Here is a 16,928-nt window from a genome sequence, read left to right as displayed (position 1 = left end):
ACATATGTGTAGAATACATATGTAATGCAACTCTGTAGGAATGTCACAGGCCTGTCACAGTGGATAACAATACAAATTTTACCAATCATTTAGCAAATAAATAGAAAGGGCTAGAATGGATAGTGTAAAGTTGTGGTCATAATAACAGATCCCCTTAAACTTCCTTTCACTCTTCTTCTCACAGATGGCACTAAGGCATTAAGAACTAATCCTTTGTCAATTTGGGAAATGTGTGCTTCCAAAATAGGTCTAATAATTAATTCATAATAACAGCATTTTTAAAATTATAGATTGACAGAAAAAATAGAAAAGCCCAATGAGAGATCTGGAAGTCTCTTTTAGTGCATAAAAAAGTCACCTTTGTATCTATCCGCCCTGTTTATTTACTTCTCAAGGAATCATGGCACAGAAAGCGATGGCTAGTTTATCACTTGGGATATGAGGTTATCTTTGCAGAACACACAATTATTCAAATAAATCTCATTTTCAAAGTCAAATGTTTAGGTGCTTACAAGTGGCTCAACTATTTATATCTTCCTTGAAATACCAATTTTCCTAATTGTGTTTTGCAACTTTTTATGTTAAAATACTGTAACTTAAGACAAAGGAATATGATTTTTTCAACATTATTCAAGTGGCTTCCTTCTTTTTAAATCTGTTTTTTCATGTTTAAGATACACATTACTATATGCGTATCTTGAAATATCTATTGCTCAATGGAAAGGATTCTTTCATAGTAAAGATTTTGTTATGTTTTTGTCTTGCGATGCCATGTATCTTAAGTCATGATTACTTTTACAATAAAAGTAAAAGATGAATTGTTCTATGCCTTGAATATTCACTAAAAAAATTGACTTACAGTCACAAAATTGAGAATTTCTACCAAGCAATATAATTCAGTGGAATAAGAAAAAGCACAATATTTTACCTCTTTTTTTCTCTCTCGCTTACTTACTGCCTTCAGAAGACCTTTCTCCTCATGCTTATTTGATCATTTTCAAATCTTGCTCACAGGCCAATCACTAATACTTATCAAGCTAGCTACGCCCCTCTCCACTGACTTGTGAGAAGAGAAGTCCCCTTCAAAACCTGGAAGATTATTCAGATAGGCAACCGATCTAGCTAATCTTCTATGAAAGAAAGAAAAGAAATGATAATTTGCCCTAATGTGATTTTCACCAGAGAAAGATAATTTTCTGTTAATCTAATATCATCATGATATAAGAAGGGAACAGCTCTTATCATCATTTTACTATTTATTCGTAGGAAAGTTGAAGCCCTGACACATCAAAAAACAAACAAAAAAAAAAAACAGTTAACTTGCCCAAAGTTACACTGCTAGATTGTACCAAAACATCCCAAGTTTGGCAAAAGTCTGTTCCTTCTTCTCTCCATTTCCATCAAAACGACAAGAGAAATTATCTTATATGTAAAAATAAGTAGTCGAACACAACTTTTAAATAATAATAAATATCAGTATTTTAAGTTATCCATGTGTGATATGTGCATTATAGACAAATTTTCTCCTTCCTGACATGAAATTTTGGAAAGAAGACTCCGAGAAAATAGCTTAAAAGGTAAAAATAATGCAAGATGGCGGGATCCACTAGGAATATGATACATAATTTCACCAGCACAACCAGTGGACACTGCCGAAGCAGTCACTGCTCGGAAGACTAATAACAACACTAATAATTTTTTTCTAAAATAATTTAACTATTTAAATTAGGACATTTTATAGTCAGATCTTACAAATGAACAAAATCTCCTTAAATTTAAGGGAAGCTGTGATTTCTTCCTTCCTTTTTTTTTTAGACTTCAATAAGGCTAATTTCAGTGGTCATAATGAATATCCCTATTAAAACGCTGCGTACTCTATGACTGTTTACTTGTTCTGTGAGCTATTTAAAGCTCCTCGTGTCTTTGCTCTGACTTCCACAAGGCTTAAAAGAACAAAAACAAAAAACTGAAATGCATATGGCATTTGCACTCCGAGAATTGATGTGAGATGGAACCAGTGACATAATAAAAAGTTCTATTTTAAGCAGGACGTGTGTGTCAACCACAGTGACTCGAACCCCCTAAGTGTCACTCAGGGCAACGCTCACCACTAGCAGCTTTGCTTTCGTCATCTGCCTTTTGTGCCCATTTACCTTTTTGAAGATTCCTCCAACTACTAAATCACATTTAGAACAATATCTTCATACAGACTGAAAAAACGTGCTATTGTGATACATTTGTCATGTTTCCATTATCGTTTGATGTTCACCATTATGTTATAACCATCTGTGCAGGTACAGCAGCTGATCAGGTTATATATGATCATAGAAAAATACTGAAGGTGTAGTTGCTTTGGAAACATATCTATCATTACACTGTTCAGAAATTAATCTATTATTACATTGTTCAGAAATATAATAGCAAAAATTGTTTTTTTTTTTTTTTTGGATGCACCAAGAGCATCTTTACAGTGTTAAGATTAAACATGCGGTCGTGTGGTCCCCGAAAGAGAGTCTTCTGTCTGTGTGCTGACTGAGACAGCACAGAGCATGATCTTATCATTATTGCATATATGAAAGCAGGTATTCACCCTTCATTCAAATCTGAGAAAGTTCAACTGGTAAGAACTATGAAATCTGGGGACCTAAAGACTACTTTATATACACTGTTGGCTGAACACACACATTCCTGCTGGAAGCAGCAGGGTGCACTCAGCATGTCGTATCATGCACACAGAGAACAGAGATGGCTGGAAATGAACACTGTGATAGCTACACCATAAATAAGCAATTGATACCCTTTCTCTGCCTGTTTCTTGAAAATCCGGAATAGTTTAAAATCATTACGCTTCTTTTCTGCATATACGGACAATAAATACTTTAGCTGACTGGGTGAAACTCTGAGTCAATGACAGAACATGGCACATATTTGCACCACTCATAAAGGCATGGATTGAGAATTAAAATTGCCCTGTTGTTTTATAGTCATTCTCTTGAAGCTGTTCACCAACTGATATTTTTAAAGCGCTCGGCTAAAGTTAAACTGTCAACTTCTGTACTTAGATTATTTTTGTAACTCATTCAACTTTAAAAGCATAGCCAAGCTTGTCTCATACATGGTTAAACAGACAGAAAAATATCCTGATTCTTAGTAAAATTAAGAAAAAGGTACTATCCTCATCATGAAAGCAACAAAATCCCGATTTCAAGGCTGATTCCTTACTCCATAATTATTCCATTTTCTTGTGCCTATGGTAGGTAGCTATTGTAGCAAAGCATGGACACATGTTCCCCTGAAAAGTTCCATTTCTGTTAATGGAAACTGTGTGCACAAAGAAAGGAAAATGGAACCCGTGGCACATATGTTCTGAGACTCCTTATATTAAAGAGGCACATCTTACTGGTATGTAGAGAAGAAGTTCTAATACAAAGTCTAAAATAGCAAACTGTATTTATAATTATTTTGCTTTTCATCTTTCCAGTCTGACTGCTGTTCGTTTGCCTTTCAGCTCTGGTGGTCTGGGTTGGGAATGTTGGGAGATAGTTACAAGGGCTCATAAAAATGGGTACAACAGACCAAAATATCCCCTTTGACTCTGGTATGATCATTTGTGTATTGTTAATTATATACGTACACATGCTCCAAAAATGTACACGTTCCTGGTATGTATTTTCAACGTGATACAAACACTATCTCCCCCTCTTCCCACTCTTTAAACGTCATGCATGTACGGATTGAAAAGTATGCCTCTCTGATCAATGTCACAGAAAATACTCCAGTCAAAAGAAATTAGTGAATTGTTCTGTGTTCTTACAAATGGACATGCGTTTTGTTCTGAATGCATACCACTTAAGGAACTAGCTATATGCAACTCTTCGTGACTTTATTTTTTAGTTGATAATAGGCACTTTCTAAGAAGAGGATTTGTGACTCAACAGACAGTGAAATTCAGCCTTTACTGACCCCTTCCTAGGCGGACCCCCTGAGCCCCAGCAGTCTATTGTACCAACTCAGCAGAAGTCCAGCAGCAGAACTGTGTGCAAAAAAGCTTTAGAAAATTGTAACTCGCATAAAATTATAGAAAAGCAGTTATCTGAGTTGGGCAGCTTATCTACTTCTTGGTGGGGTTTTTTGTAACCGCATTTCACATATTCTCTCTTCAAACAGTGAGATTCATGTGTGACCAATCCTGTACCTGTTTTCCATTCTTTCTAAATGAAAGGTATGCTAGAAAATATGTCTAAGCTGTTTACATTCTCTTTATTTTACACTACAAGAGTTAAAACGTTGATATGATTTCTTAAACTCCTTTTTGCTTGTTTCGTTGCTAACAGCCTTTCAACTTCACCCTTAAACAGGTTTTTGAAATACAAAATTAAAATAACCATCACCTTTGGAAATCAGTATCTCTAACATGAATTGTTAAAAGGCCCTTATACCCTGTGGCACAGTATTTCTATCATAATATACAGTATATTAATAATTTAGTATTCATGATGATAAAATCAGCTTACAAGATGGCAGCTATTCTCCAAGTTGGAGGCAGCAGGGAAATCCTTATGTAGAGTCAATGATTACTATTTAAGTATAATGTTAAAAAAAGGAGAGGTATAGTTGAGAGAAAATGCAATTCATGCACAAAATCCATTGCAATAAATTCTCAGTATCCCACACGGCTACCTGACTTAGTCAAAAAAAAAACAAAAACAAAAAAACCCAAAAATACCCAGATCATTAAATGGAGCAAACGTTGCCTGTAGGGGAAAACAACCTAACACTAAGTTACAGAAGAATATCTTATGGAAAGAGATAAAATGGTGGTAACAGTTTAAAAGATCGAACCCTTCCTTGGCATAACAGAACAGCAAGGAAATGACAGCTCAGTATGGTCAGCCTGAGATCAAATTTGTCATGGCGACATTGGAAGGTTGGACCCTGATTCTTCAAATAGTACATTGCCTTGGTTAACAAAAATCACCCTTTTTATTATAGAGTAGGGATTATAAATAAAGGTAATGTGTGCATGCAGTCAACTGCATAATGTACAAGCAATATCTATATTTCAATAATCATGTTCTTTGGCAGGCCAGAATCCAGCTGGACATGCAATATTTACATATCAAAATCCATTTTGTGTTCATCATATTGAAAGCAAGTGAAAATATATATATATGTATATACTTTATATACACATATGTATATAGATGTATATACGGTTTTCAATATATTAACAAATATATATATGTATATATATATATATATATTAAAAGTGGATTTCATCTTTGTCTGACTCAGGCGATTCAGGCCTTGAAACACTAAAAATATCCTGACACGGTATTTGGGGAGGTACTTGGGGAGGCATTTGGGATATGGGAGAAGAGGTCTGGGGCATACTTTTTTCCGAGAGTATTTTTAAAATCTCTGCCACCTGCTTCTCCAGGGCAGTCATCCTGCAGCTGAGCAGCTGGATGTCCTCTCTGAGCTCGTGCTTGACTTCCTGCAGCGTGGTCTGTAAGGCCTGCTCGGGGATGGGGTAGAAAGGGTGCCTGGCGTCCGCCTGGATGGGGCTGTGCTCCAGGGGGCTCCGCGCCTCGCCCGCCTTGTCCAAGCGAAGGTCACTTTTTGTAATCCCGCTGTCACAAGAGTCGGTTTTCCTCAGAGGGTTTTTGGTCCCGCTGTTGTCCGAGTCGCTGCCCTTGGGGTCCTCGGACAGCAGCCCCATCGACTCGGCCTTGGTGACGTTGTTCCACTCCTTCTTGTCCTCCTGGCCGCCCACGTTGTTCTTGAGCCGCAGCCACCCCTTCCCGTTCCCGTTCTTCATCCTGATGGGGCTGGTGACCTTGAGGCATTTCGGGTCGGCGCCACCGGGCTTGGGCTCCCCGGCGTCGCGGTTGTTGGGCTTGAGCGCGTCCCCGGTGCGCACGTAGGCCAGCGCGGTGTGCAGCGGCGTGGTCTGGGACACGGTGACCACGCTGGTGCCGGTGATGGGCGCGCCGTTCTGCAGCGCGCGGCTCTCCAGCCGCGGCGCACCGCGCTCCGCCTCGCCCTGCGCCGAGCCCTGGCTGCGCAGCTCCTTCTGCTGCTTGAACTTCTGGAAGAGCTTCCGGACCGGGTGGTCCACGGGGATGCTGAGGGTCACCTCGCTCTTCTGCCTCAGGCGCTCCTCCTCCTCCTTCTTCACATCACTGATCTTACGGAAAATGATCTGCGGAAGGGGAGAGAGATCGAGAGGCTCAAAGTGGGACCTTAAAAACAGATGTGTTTATTATAACTGTGTGGCCTTACGCGGGAGGGACTTGGCGTTACAGGGGAAAACCCTGGGCGCGTGATAAGAGCATTTCTGAAGGGATAAAAATATTCCAATGCCCTTTAACAGATGCAATATACATAAACCCAATACAGGAACGTTGTTCTCGCTCATATGTCCGAGGGGGGCTGTAGTTAAGAGAGCAAAGAATTTACCTGCTTCCTAGTTTATGTTCCTATTAAATAGAAAATATATAAACATAAATGTGCATATACATGTGGGTATATGCATGTATATATATCCATTAAATTACTTTGTAATGCACCACTAATTTTTGGACTTTTTTCCCTTTTGTATATAAATATGATTCAAAACCACTTGCAGTACCAATCTCTGTTTAGGAGTCAGATGGAAGAGTTCAAGGCTATAAGACTATGGAAAATTTAGGTGGTTGGTCATTATAGCATCTGGGGTCTGGGGGATAGGTGAATTTATTTGTGTGTACCTAGAAGGCAGAACTAGGATCTGTGACAGGATGTATGAATACATTTCTGGGAAGCAAATACCAGCTCAAAATACAGACTTCATTTCAAAGAACTGCTTTGTATTAACTGGGCAAATTGCTTCAAAAACTCATGACCCACACACCACTGAAAAATTCAAATGGAAATAAGGATGTTGTGCATTGATAATTTCACTGGATGAGATGTTGGACTCCATTACGTCTGGTGTCTCTTCCAATTCCAAGATTCTTTAAATTTTAAATATACAGTTAAATACAAAGAGCATGTGAGGTTGGATGGATATATACCAGCAAATAAGCATAATTTTATTAAAATGTCTTTTGAAAACAATATTGGGAAAAACTTATTATAACTCTATCAAGAGACAGAAACAAAGATTTGCTCTACAGAAAATTATATTATCAGGAGCAGAAGTGAATTGAAACGTGTGAGGCTTTTTCTCACATTTCTTCTGAAAAACAAAGTAACTTTACCTGCATCCTGTCAGGAAAATTCAAAAGAAAGTCATGTTAGATAAAATGCTTTCGGGTCAGACAACTTTATGACTGGCAAAATTACTCTCCTGCATCAACCGCTCTCCTTAAGTTGGTGGTTAGATTAGAAATGTATGGGAACTACACAGTTCCTGGTACATATTATGCACATAAAATATGTTGATTCTCTCCCCACTTGAACTCTTGTAAAATACTTTCTACATGAAGCCATTTTCACCACCTCATGAAGGGTCAGCGGCTTTTAGGAGTAACATCCGGTCATTGATTTTACACCAGAAACCAATAATAAGGATAGACACTTTTAACAGAAAAGTCATGGACATAGCAATCCCCTATCAAGGAAAGGTCACATCTTCTAAATTGAGATTAGAATGCCAAATACAGCCTATCAAGTGATAAGGTTCACATTTTAAAATAAATAGTCTCAAAATTCAAAACTATCTGTAAAGGCAAGCATATTTTCCCTTTATAGTGACACACGAAATTGGATCTTTTTAAATGATGTTATTCTAATCTCAAAATCTGAGAGCAAGTGAAATCATTGCCCTCCCCTGTCCCTATGCGGAACATGACATCCAGGGGTGAAAGTCTCCCTGGCGATGTGGGAGAGGACTCCCGGGGCTGAATCCAGACCTGGCACCATGGGATCAACAATTCCATCCTGATCAAAAGGGGGAAAAGAAGTGTAATTAGTAAAGCATCAGGGGCAGAGAGACTTCAAATAGAGTTGAGAGGCTACTCTGGAAGTTGCTCTTACAAAAGCTTCAGGCAGATCTTGCTACCTATCATAACCTGCCAACCCCCAACCAGGACCATTCCAGCCAATCCTAAAGAACACCTAGGGCAATATATAAGATTCCACAATGGTTCCATGCACTAGAGAAACTTTCCAGAAACCTACAACCTCCAGATGGGTCCCTGGTAAGTCCTGAAACCTAGCCCAGCCTCTCCAGAACATCAGATAATTCCATCTCCCTACCCCATATTAGTGACAGACCCTTCCAATATGAAAAATTTAGAATGGCCATAGCCCAAACACCCCTAAAGAGAGGAATGGAAAGATCAAAGGTGATGGTAGAGTTATACATAGAAGATAGGATTTAACAAATGAATATGATTGGTGAATCATTAAGCTGATATCTCTTTTAGTCTCCAGTATGTTAGAGTAGCTAGAAGTAAAAACCCCAAATTGTGAAATTGTAACCCATGTCAAAGTCTGAAATACGTTTTACAACTAATTTTTGTGCTGTGCTTTGAAATTTATAGCTTTTTTGTATATATGTTATTTTTCACAAAAAAAAGAAGGAAAACGAGTCGATTGTGATGATAAAGAATTTAAGCCCTCTACCCTCCTATATTTTGGAGCAGCTAGAAGGAAAAATCTGAGAAGATCATATGGTAGCCCATGACACACTCTGGGATCTGTCCTGTAACCACTTGTTGAAGAGTGCTTTGAAAACCATTGCATTTTTATTTCTTTGCTTTGTATGTATGTTATACTATACAATAAAAAAATAAAAAAAAAAATCTGACAGCAAAGTTCCAGCTGTTTAGTCAGAAATCTTTCAAAGTATTGATATATTTCTTATACTTCTTAAGTAAACAGAGCTTGTACTAATCCTTCCAAATATTAACACTCTTTGCGACAGGACAGACCCAATCCAGAAGCACAGCTACTATTTTCCCATTTCCCATGCCGTCCCTTTCATTGAATGGCACTCACTTTGGTTCCAGGGGCTGACATGAGGGGCTTAATAGACATGATTGGTCTCGTGACTCTCACAAGCAGCTCTGCCCTCCTCCTCAACTCAGAGCTTAGCATGGACATGGCCTTGGTCCAATGTGGTGACAGTCACCTTCACATGTGGGTAAAAAGGATCCATTTCAAACTCTCAGTGCAGGAGGGCGGGTGCTTGGCACATAGGCATGTCAGAATACAGGAAGCCAAAGGAGTATTTGAGATACACTAAAAGTAATTCACTGTTCATCTGAATGGGACAGATACTTAAAATGTTTTATGTATATATAATTTAAATTTACCTGGGCATTCCTATTTTTTATACCGACCCTGTTGGTAGGCAATGGACAAAGACATGACTGTCTGCAATGAACACATACACTGTGACAGGAATTTCACAGCTTCTAGAAATTATAATGAAAGAGTTGAATATCTCTAGGGACTGAGAATTGGTGAGCATCCTAGACCAGAGGCCTATTTTTGTGATTTTCAATATAATAGCTAATAATTGCTTATAATTATCGTGTGCTTACCAAGTTTGGGATGCTTAGTCATTTCAAAGTGTTACATGCCATATAAAATATCAATAAAAGGAGCTATTTTCAGTTTCCCTGACCATGAGCTGGCCTCTTCTCCCCAACCAGGAAAAAGCAAAGGTTTTTTGATTGCCTCTACTATGCTAGTAACAAAGCTACAAATCCCAAAATAGCAAGTAAAAAGGGAGTCTTATCATGGGGCCAGTTTCCCAGTCGATATCAGGGGACAAAGGAGACATAACTGGATTGCGTATTTTCCCTGCCATCTAGAAAATGTGAAAGGAACTGGGAAAGAGAAAGAATAGAGGTTTTGGATATTCTGTATCAGAATCATTGTTCTTTCCCTCTATCTCCCCAACCCAGGGGGATGGGGATAAGGGGATATTGGCCATAGCTCACCTGAGGTTTGGGGGCATTTATGAACATCATGACTGGCCATGACTTTAAATCTGGAGTTAACAGAGCAGCACAACCCACAGATCCACCAAGGCACAGAAGAAAGAATGTGTGACTTACACAGGGCCAAGGTCCCCCCATTTGCTCCTTTGTTCCTTACTCGCTGTGTAGCCTGGATGCACCTGGCTGAGATTCTCATGGACCCAGGAAACCACAAAAGATAGCCATTTGTGGTTTCTGGATGAGGTGGTGGGAGAAGTGATGATACCCTGTAAGATACCTGCAGCCAAGGAATTTCAAACCAGTAAATGTTCCACGGGATAGAGTCAGCAGTTGGCTATGGCCAGCTCCGAAGACCACTGCTCTCAGGAGGGACCCCACACCCTCCAGATCTCACAGACGTGCTCTTGGTGCCCACGTGGACAGCCCCTTTCCTTAGCAGCAGGTCTACAGGTCTGCAGCCTGGTGGAAGCAGAGGGAATGATGAAGATAACTTTATGACCTTGAACTCCAGGTTTTAGTAGCCACTGATTTTTATTACTTAGGAGGCTGCATTTCATTGTAAAAAAATAACACAGCAATATTCTAAATCAGCGTTATAAGCATTCTTAAATTCTTTTGAATCTTTCATTTAAAGAGGGGCTTTTCCTTTTAATTTTTTAAACAGGCATAAAATAAAATGGTTCAACTTTATAACACAATGGAAAGATTGATAAATTTTATTTTGTTCAACCCTTTTAGGTAGCATGCTTGTTTTTATTTACATAAAAAATTCATGTGCTATTCTCTGACAATTAAAAGAATGTGCAAACCATAATTTTCATAATCCAATCAAATCTTTCATGGTGATGTGTCATATAAAAATAAAAAGCCTGTGAATTCATTACCTATGCAATATAGATATTAAGTATACGCAGTTACTCATGGAAATGAATCTTCTCCAGAATGAAAATATTCAAAGAGAATTTAACGTCCTCGCTAAATAAAGCACGTTAGAAATTGCTTAAAGGGTCAGAGTAAAAGATCAAATTATATGAATTAAACATGTAAAAGAAAAAGTATATATACGTGATTCTCAATGAGGTATTAAAAGAGTTCAGCTTTAAATCTGAGTATTTTTACTCAGTATTAAAAATGCAGGAGTCTTAACACTCGCTGTTCTCTGTGTCTTTCTATTGCCCAATGGCAAATCAAAATTACTGACAAACACCTCCAAAATTAAGGAGATTATTTAAAACAAAACAAAACAAAGGAATGCGGCTATGGTTCCGGTGACACATTTACTGGTAAAGTGTACAACCGCCAGGACCGTTCCTATCAGCTGAGAGGTTCACTTCATTTAAGCCTTTCTCTTCTGTGCTTCATTATGTTCTGTGGAGTCCATGCTACAACATTTAATTTATTTAAATGATAAAAGCTTCTTATTTTGGGCTGTGGCCAGCTGAACCTTCCATTTCAAAAGTAGGACATTTGATCATAAAAGCGGTATCAAAACTGAACAATTTGAATGTGCGCTGTACTTTGAAATCCAATAAAGGCAAGGGGAAAAGGGCTGGAATCATTCATTTAATGCCATGGATTTGGGGTTATATAATTTAGGGAACTGACTAGGAATTTACAGTTATACGTGATCAAGCAGTGGTCCTGTTTCCTCCAACTCTCGTGGGATCTAGCTGGTTTTACTCTTTGATCTTTTTACTGTCTCCATAAACTTAATCACTGGTTTTAACTCTAGCCCTTTCACACCAACTGAGCTAATCCAATGAGTCGAAACATTTTAAGCATTGCCATGTACTTACCAAAGGCTGGACACGCTTACTAGCCAAGGCCATGGTGACAGAGCTGTGACAGGCGGCCCTGCACACATGTACACGTGGGAGGAAACGGCAGCTATGAAGCATCACACTCTGTTTTAGGGTACGGCTGCTTTGCTTTACTTTGACAATCTATAAATCTATGAGCTCTTCAAGGGAAGGTAACGTGTGCTCGATCTAGTTCATCCTGTTAGGTCCTAAATAAGCTTTGATAAAATAGTAAATACATCAATTAATGGCTATAAATGAAAAGAAAAAGGAAGGAAAAAAGGAAGGGAGGGAGGGAGGAAAAGGAACAGCTTTTGGTTTTGCTAATAAGGGGGCTAATATCAGGGTGGATTGGTGGTGGCTAGTAAGAGGTGAATGCAGAACATTCTATAATTACTAATACAATTGCTGAGTTAATTAATGAAATGTGCTAGGCCTCTTTTTTTTTTTTTTAGTAAAATACCATTAGTTTCAATTCTCTGAACTATCGTAAATATGACAAGATATCTTCCATAAGAAACAAAAACACATATTGTATGTCCCTTTCCCGAGGCTAACACAGCGCTGAAATTCAGATGTGAAATAAATATATTACTGTTGCTAAAGCAGCTGTTCTAGAGTAGAGCTGGTCCGCAGGCGCAGCCTCTCACTTTTCCTCCTCCTTTCTGTCCCTCCTATCTGAAATGTTACAGCAATCCATGAACTAACCTCCAAGCCTCAATCGCTAGTTTCATGGCCTTCATTCCATTCTTTCCTATGTAATTCTAGGGCTCACCGTCACATATGGTAGTGTCCTATAGTTAAGGTCACAGAATAAAATTCAAACCCCACAGCAAGTTCTGTTGTGTCCTGGCCCCACCTGAACTCTCCAGCCTCTGTTCCCTTGAGCTCCTCACTTGTCTTCCACACACTGACACTTGGAGTTGCAGAGATTCTATGTACAGAATTGCATATATTCTATCTCCCCTTCACTTGCTTGGGGAGTCCCTGCTTTTCCATTCAGGCTCAACTCAACTGTGCTCTTCCTTGCGAGGCAGGGCCAGCTGCATGCTTTGCGTGGGCCACTATAAATAAAAATGCAGAGCCCCTTAGTCAAATATTATCTAGAATTTCAAGATGGTGGCAGCAAAGCATTAAACTAAGAGTAGATCCTAGTAAGCGCTGGGCCTTTTGCAACTACACAGATCACATACGCCCATGAAGATGGCCCTACTCTGAGGCTCCCACTTACCTCCCCAGGTAGGACTGGGCCTATCCTATTCTGTAAGACAACTGTGCCAAGTGATCTGCTAGGCAATGGGATGCAACAGTGAACAAGATATTCTTTCACTTTACGAGTATTTGTTAAGTACCTACTGTGTTGAGTTCCAGACTCTGCTTTGGCATCAGGAATTCAAGAGAAAACAAAACAAATTTCCGTCGCTAGTCCACACGATGTCACATGGCAATGTGGGCTACAAAGAAAACAATGAGTAAGGACACAGAAGGGCAGAGCGCCTAGATCTCCGTGAAGAAATGCTATTTGAGCAGAAATCTTCGTGAGATGAAGAAGTGCCCATGTAGAGAGCCATGCAGAGAGGACTCCAGAAAGCCGAACCCTCAGGAAAGAGGATGCTTTGCATACCTGAAGAGCAGCAAGAAGGCTAAAGTAAGTGGTACTTGGCAAAGGAGGGAAAGAATGACTGGAGGAGAGACTGAAAAGAAGGTAAGAGACTAATTATGTCAGGCCCCAAGGGCCATCGTATGGACTTTGGATTGTAAGTGTGAGGGAAAGTCCTGGGAGGGTCTAGAGCAGAGGAGTTACATTATCTCACTTCTACTTTAAAAGGATCCTTCCGGCTGCTGTTGGAATAATGAGTTTTAAGAAGGGGGGAAAATGGCAGCCATGAGACCAATTAGGAGACACGTTCTGTAGCTCAGCTAAGACGTGATGGTGACAGACTAGGAAGGTAGAAATGGAGGTGTGAGAAGACGTCAGGTTGCGGACTTAGTTTCCCAGTAGAGCTGACAGGATTTGGTGGTGGGCTGGATGAACAACATGAAAGGAAAAGAGAAGTAAAACCAAACCAAGGCCAACAAAGAAACAAACAAAAACCTCCTTTTTCTTTATCCAAACAAAATGATGAAGGGTTCCATTTTCACAGATGGGGAGCCTGCAATGGAGGCAGGTTTGGTGATCCAAGAACTAGAAAAACAGGTTACATGCCTCCCTCCTACACATGCACACATGCACACAAACACATACACGTGCAATATACAAAAGTGCTGTAAGATAATGGAAAAAAATAGGCCCCTTAAAATGGTGGGGTTAATGGCTGACAGACTCAGCAGGCTCCAGCCCACGGTGAAAAGTACCAGGCAGTCAGCTCTGAGGCCCCTCTGCTCTGGCAGTGGGGTGAATTCCTTGATTAATCTTTCAATCTGCTACATGGGATATGTTCTCTCATCCATACTCTCTATGGCTCCTGGTTCCACCTTCTTGGAGAGTCTTCCTTGTCCATAATCCTCTACAGCCAGATCTGATGGGGTATTGGAGAGTCTGTCCTATTCCAGGGTTGTCAGGCTTCCTCAGCCACTTTCTGTCTGCAAATTTTGGACCCATCGTTTGTTTTAAGATTCAAATAGTAAAAGGCTCTTTCAGGCTAGGCCTATGGCTTCTTTGGGAATATGAGTCTCTCAAAAACTTTAGTAAGTTTCTGATCTGTTTATGATCAGTTCCACAGACCAGAGATCACATGAAAATTCTTTCTTACATATAACTCCCTGAATTAAACCTTTGGTTTCTTGACACCAGTCCTGCCTCCATCCTTTCCCACCGCCCACGCTCATCCCCCACTCCATCTCTCCTCACAGCAGCACGGACTTAGTGGGAAGGCCACACTTGATCTCTGCCACAGGTCTACGTCCTAATGGGCTTTTTGGACAGTGGCTCTTCAACCTTATTTCTAACTCCCCCCAGACTTTCCCTACTCCTTTCTACATCTGCTTACAAGCCAGTCACTCCTATTTGAGACCATCCCTTTCATTGAACACTTTTCTAAACCTCACCAGTCACAACCCACACAAACAACTATTATTGTTTTCCAACTTCTTCCAATAGATCTCAGCAATTAGAAGACAATCCCAGGCAGCAGCTTTACCAAATGCTTAGTTAATGAATGTTTGCCTCCATTTTCCCAGTCTTCCTTATCCGTTTCCTGACATCCTTCCACTCTTGCTAAGTCAATGTCACATATTTTAGATGAAATGGTGACGGAACCTCAGTATCAGTATCAACTTCGGCTCACACAGGACCACTGCTGCAGCCATTTAACAGACATTTAGCATTTGAAAATTCATCAGCATCATGTTATCTCAATTCTAAGTTCTTAGCATGAAATTTCTAGCACAAACAAGTTAAAAGGAAGAAAATAAAGTAAAACCATAATTATACTTTGTGGGGATTGCAAGAATACAACCTGGGACTTGCCTGAGGCTCACAAACAAATCATCAGACCACATTCTCTTTGAGGACATAATTTATTTGGCTCATTATAGAGATTGTTTCTACAAGTTTTCATCCTGAGATCATTAAAATAAAAATAGTAAGATTAGTAGAATTGTACTAAGAATGTTAAGTGAATTCCTAGCTCATTTAATCTTCACAATAATCCATTTTATAGATGAGAAATAAATCTTTCCCAGGTCCACACAGTTAATGAGCAAGAAAGCAAGGTATCCTATTCAGCTCCTTTAGATTCAAACACTAGGCTACTCATATCCGACCTGTTTCAAGAATTCCTGATCTAAATTTTAGAGCGATGCAAAATAACTGGCTGGGAGGGACACAAATTAAATGATCAAGGAGGTTGAATCACTTTCATAATGATGTACACTAGAACCATGGCTCTAGTCTGAAAGTTTATCTTATAGAAGAAGATACATATTATGGGACTTTTCAGTATTATAAAATATGTAGAAAATAATATTACATTACATTCAAAGAAAGCAATACAGTTTAAAAAGTCCTTTAGCATATGCACCTCATTTTCTCCTTGACAGATGAGGCGAGAGAAGTTATGCGCTTTGCCTAATAAGCTCACCCAGTTAGCAAACGGCCAAGCTGGGGCTGCAATCGACTTCCTAGTATTCCTTCCACTATTCCCTGCTGAGACTCACAACACTATGTACAGTTTTGCTTTGTAGCTCACGAGGCACTTTCAAATATATTACACTGTTAGGTCTCACTTACTACTGCTCCTTTGTTCCTAGGAACGTGTCTAATATGTGGCTTTAGCTTTTGCCTTGGAAGATAACTGCTGTGCCTGAGGGAGAACGGTGATGTAGGGCAGACACAATACCTCTAAAGATATTTTTTCCACAATCAAACTCTCTACAGCTTCTGTTTGGAAAACCAACTCCAGTATTTTCATTTAAATACTTGTTAACTTTTGCATGTGATTTCTAAAAGAATACTGCAACTTTGACTTGATATCACACACAGGCAAATTCTTCATTGTTGGGAAATGTAAACTGAGTAGGTAAATAGTTTTTTTCTCCTGGAGTACTTTATTATCTTCTGCGAAGACTTAAAAATGGATATTTATTCTAGGTGACATATTACTATTCTAATCTTTTACAGTGGGAATTAAATGTACATGAAATGGAATATTTCTTGAGTTATTTTTATACTTTTTTGTTCTAACTGTGGCACTTAATAGGGAAGCTTAAGGAATTAATATTAGTAGGCACTTTTACTTACAGGCAATAATTGACAGAGCCCCGCCTAGAACTTACTTCTCCTGGTTTCTAAGGAATATTCTCCCGGGGATATCTCATTATTTCTGGATTAAAATCATGGGATAAGGTGGGGAAAACTCCTTTTAGGAATCAGGAGGCAAGAGTTTAGGTGCCATCTCTGACAATGACTATCTGCACGAACTTTGCCAAGCCACTCAACCCTTCTGAACATCAGGTGGATTTAAAGATCCATCTAAGGCAAAAGTTCTCAAATTTCATCCAGATGGCGTTTCATGTAAAAAAAAAAAAAAATCAGCACCTTTTATTGAATCTATTGAGTAACACAAACATAGTATATATTAACTCAGGTCTAAAATTGAAGAGTGGTGACTAAATATTTGTTGGTTGAAAAATAACCAAATTCGGATGCATAAACCTATACTCTTTTCTACACCACCTGGGTAATTTAACC

General features: G+C 39.3%; 1 protein-coding gene across 2 annotated transcripts in view; it reads right to left on the bottom strand.

Moving 5' to 3' along the window:
• Positions 1 to 1,839: 1,839 nt before the first annotated feature.
• Positions 1,840 to 16,928, bottom strand: part of KCNH5 (potassium voltage-gated channel subfamily H member 5) — a 315,910-nt gene continuing 300,821 nt past the window's right edge. Inside the window, exons 11-12 of one of the 2 annotated variants that reach the window (XM_077122437.1) lie at positions 5,429 to 6,205; positions 1,840 to 4,349 (exon numbers count right to left, since the gene is read on the bottom strand). In XM_077122437.1, coding sequence (XP_076978552.1) covers positions 4,266 to 4,349; positions 5,429 to 6,205 — 861 coding nt within the window. In that variant the 3' untranslated portion in view covers positions 1,840 to 4,265. Of the gene's footprint in view, positions 6,206 to 16,928 lie in introns of both variants that reach the window. The other variant, XM_077122436.1, reaches the window with a different exon arrangement.

The sequence above is a fragment of the Tamandua tetradactyla genome, chromosome 12 (assembly GCF_023851605.1).
Source record: "Tamandua tetradactyla isolate mTamTet1 chromosome 12, mTamTet1.pri, whole genome shotgun sequence".
In the NCBI taxonomy this organism is placed as follows: Eukaryota; Metazoa; Chordata; class Mammalia; order Pilosa; family Myrmecophagidae; genus Tamandua; species Tamandua tetradactyla.
Note: the sequence above shows the minus strand (reverse complement) of the source record. Positions and strands in the feature narration are given on the sequence as shown.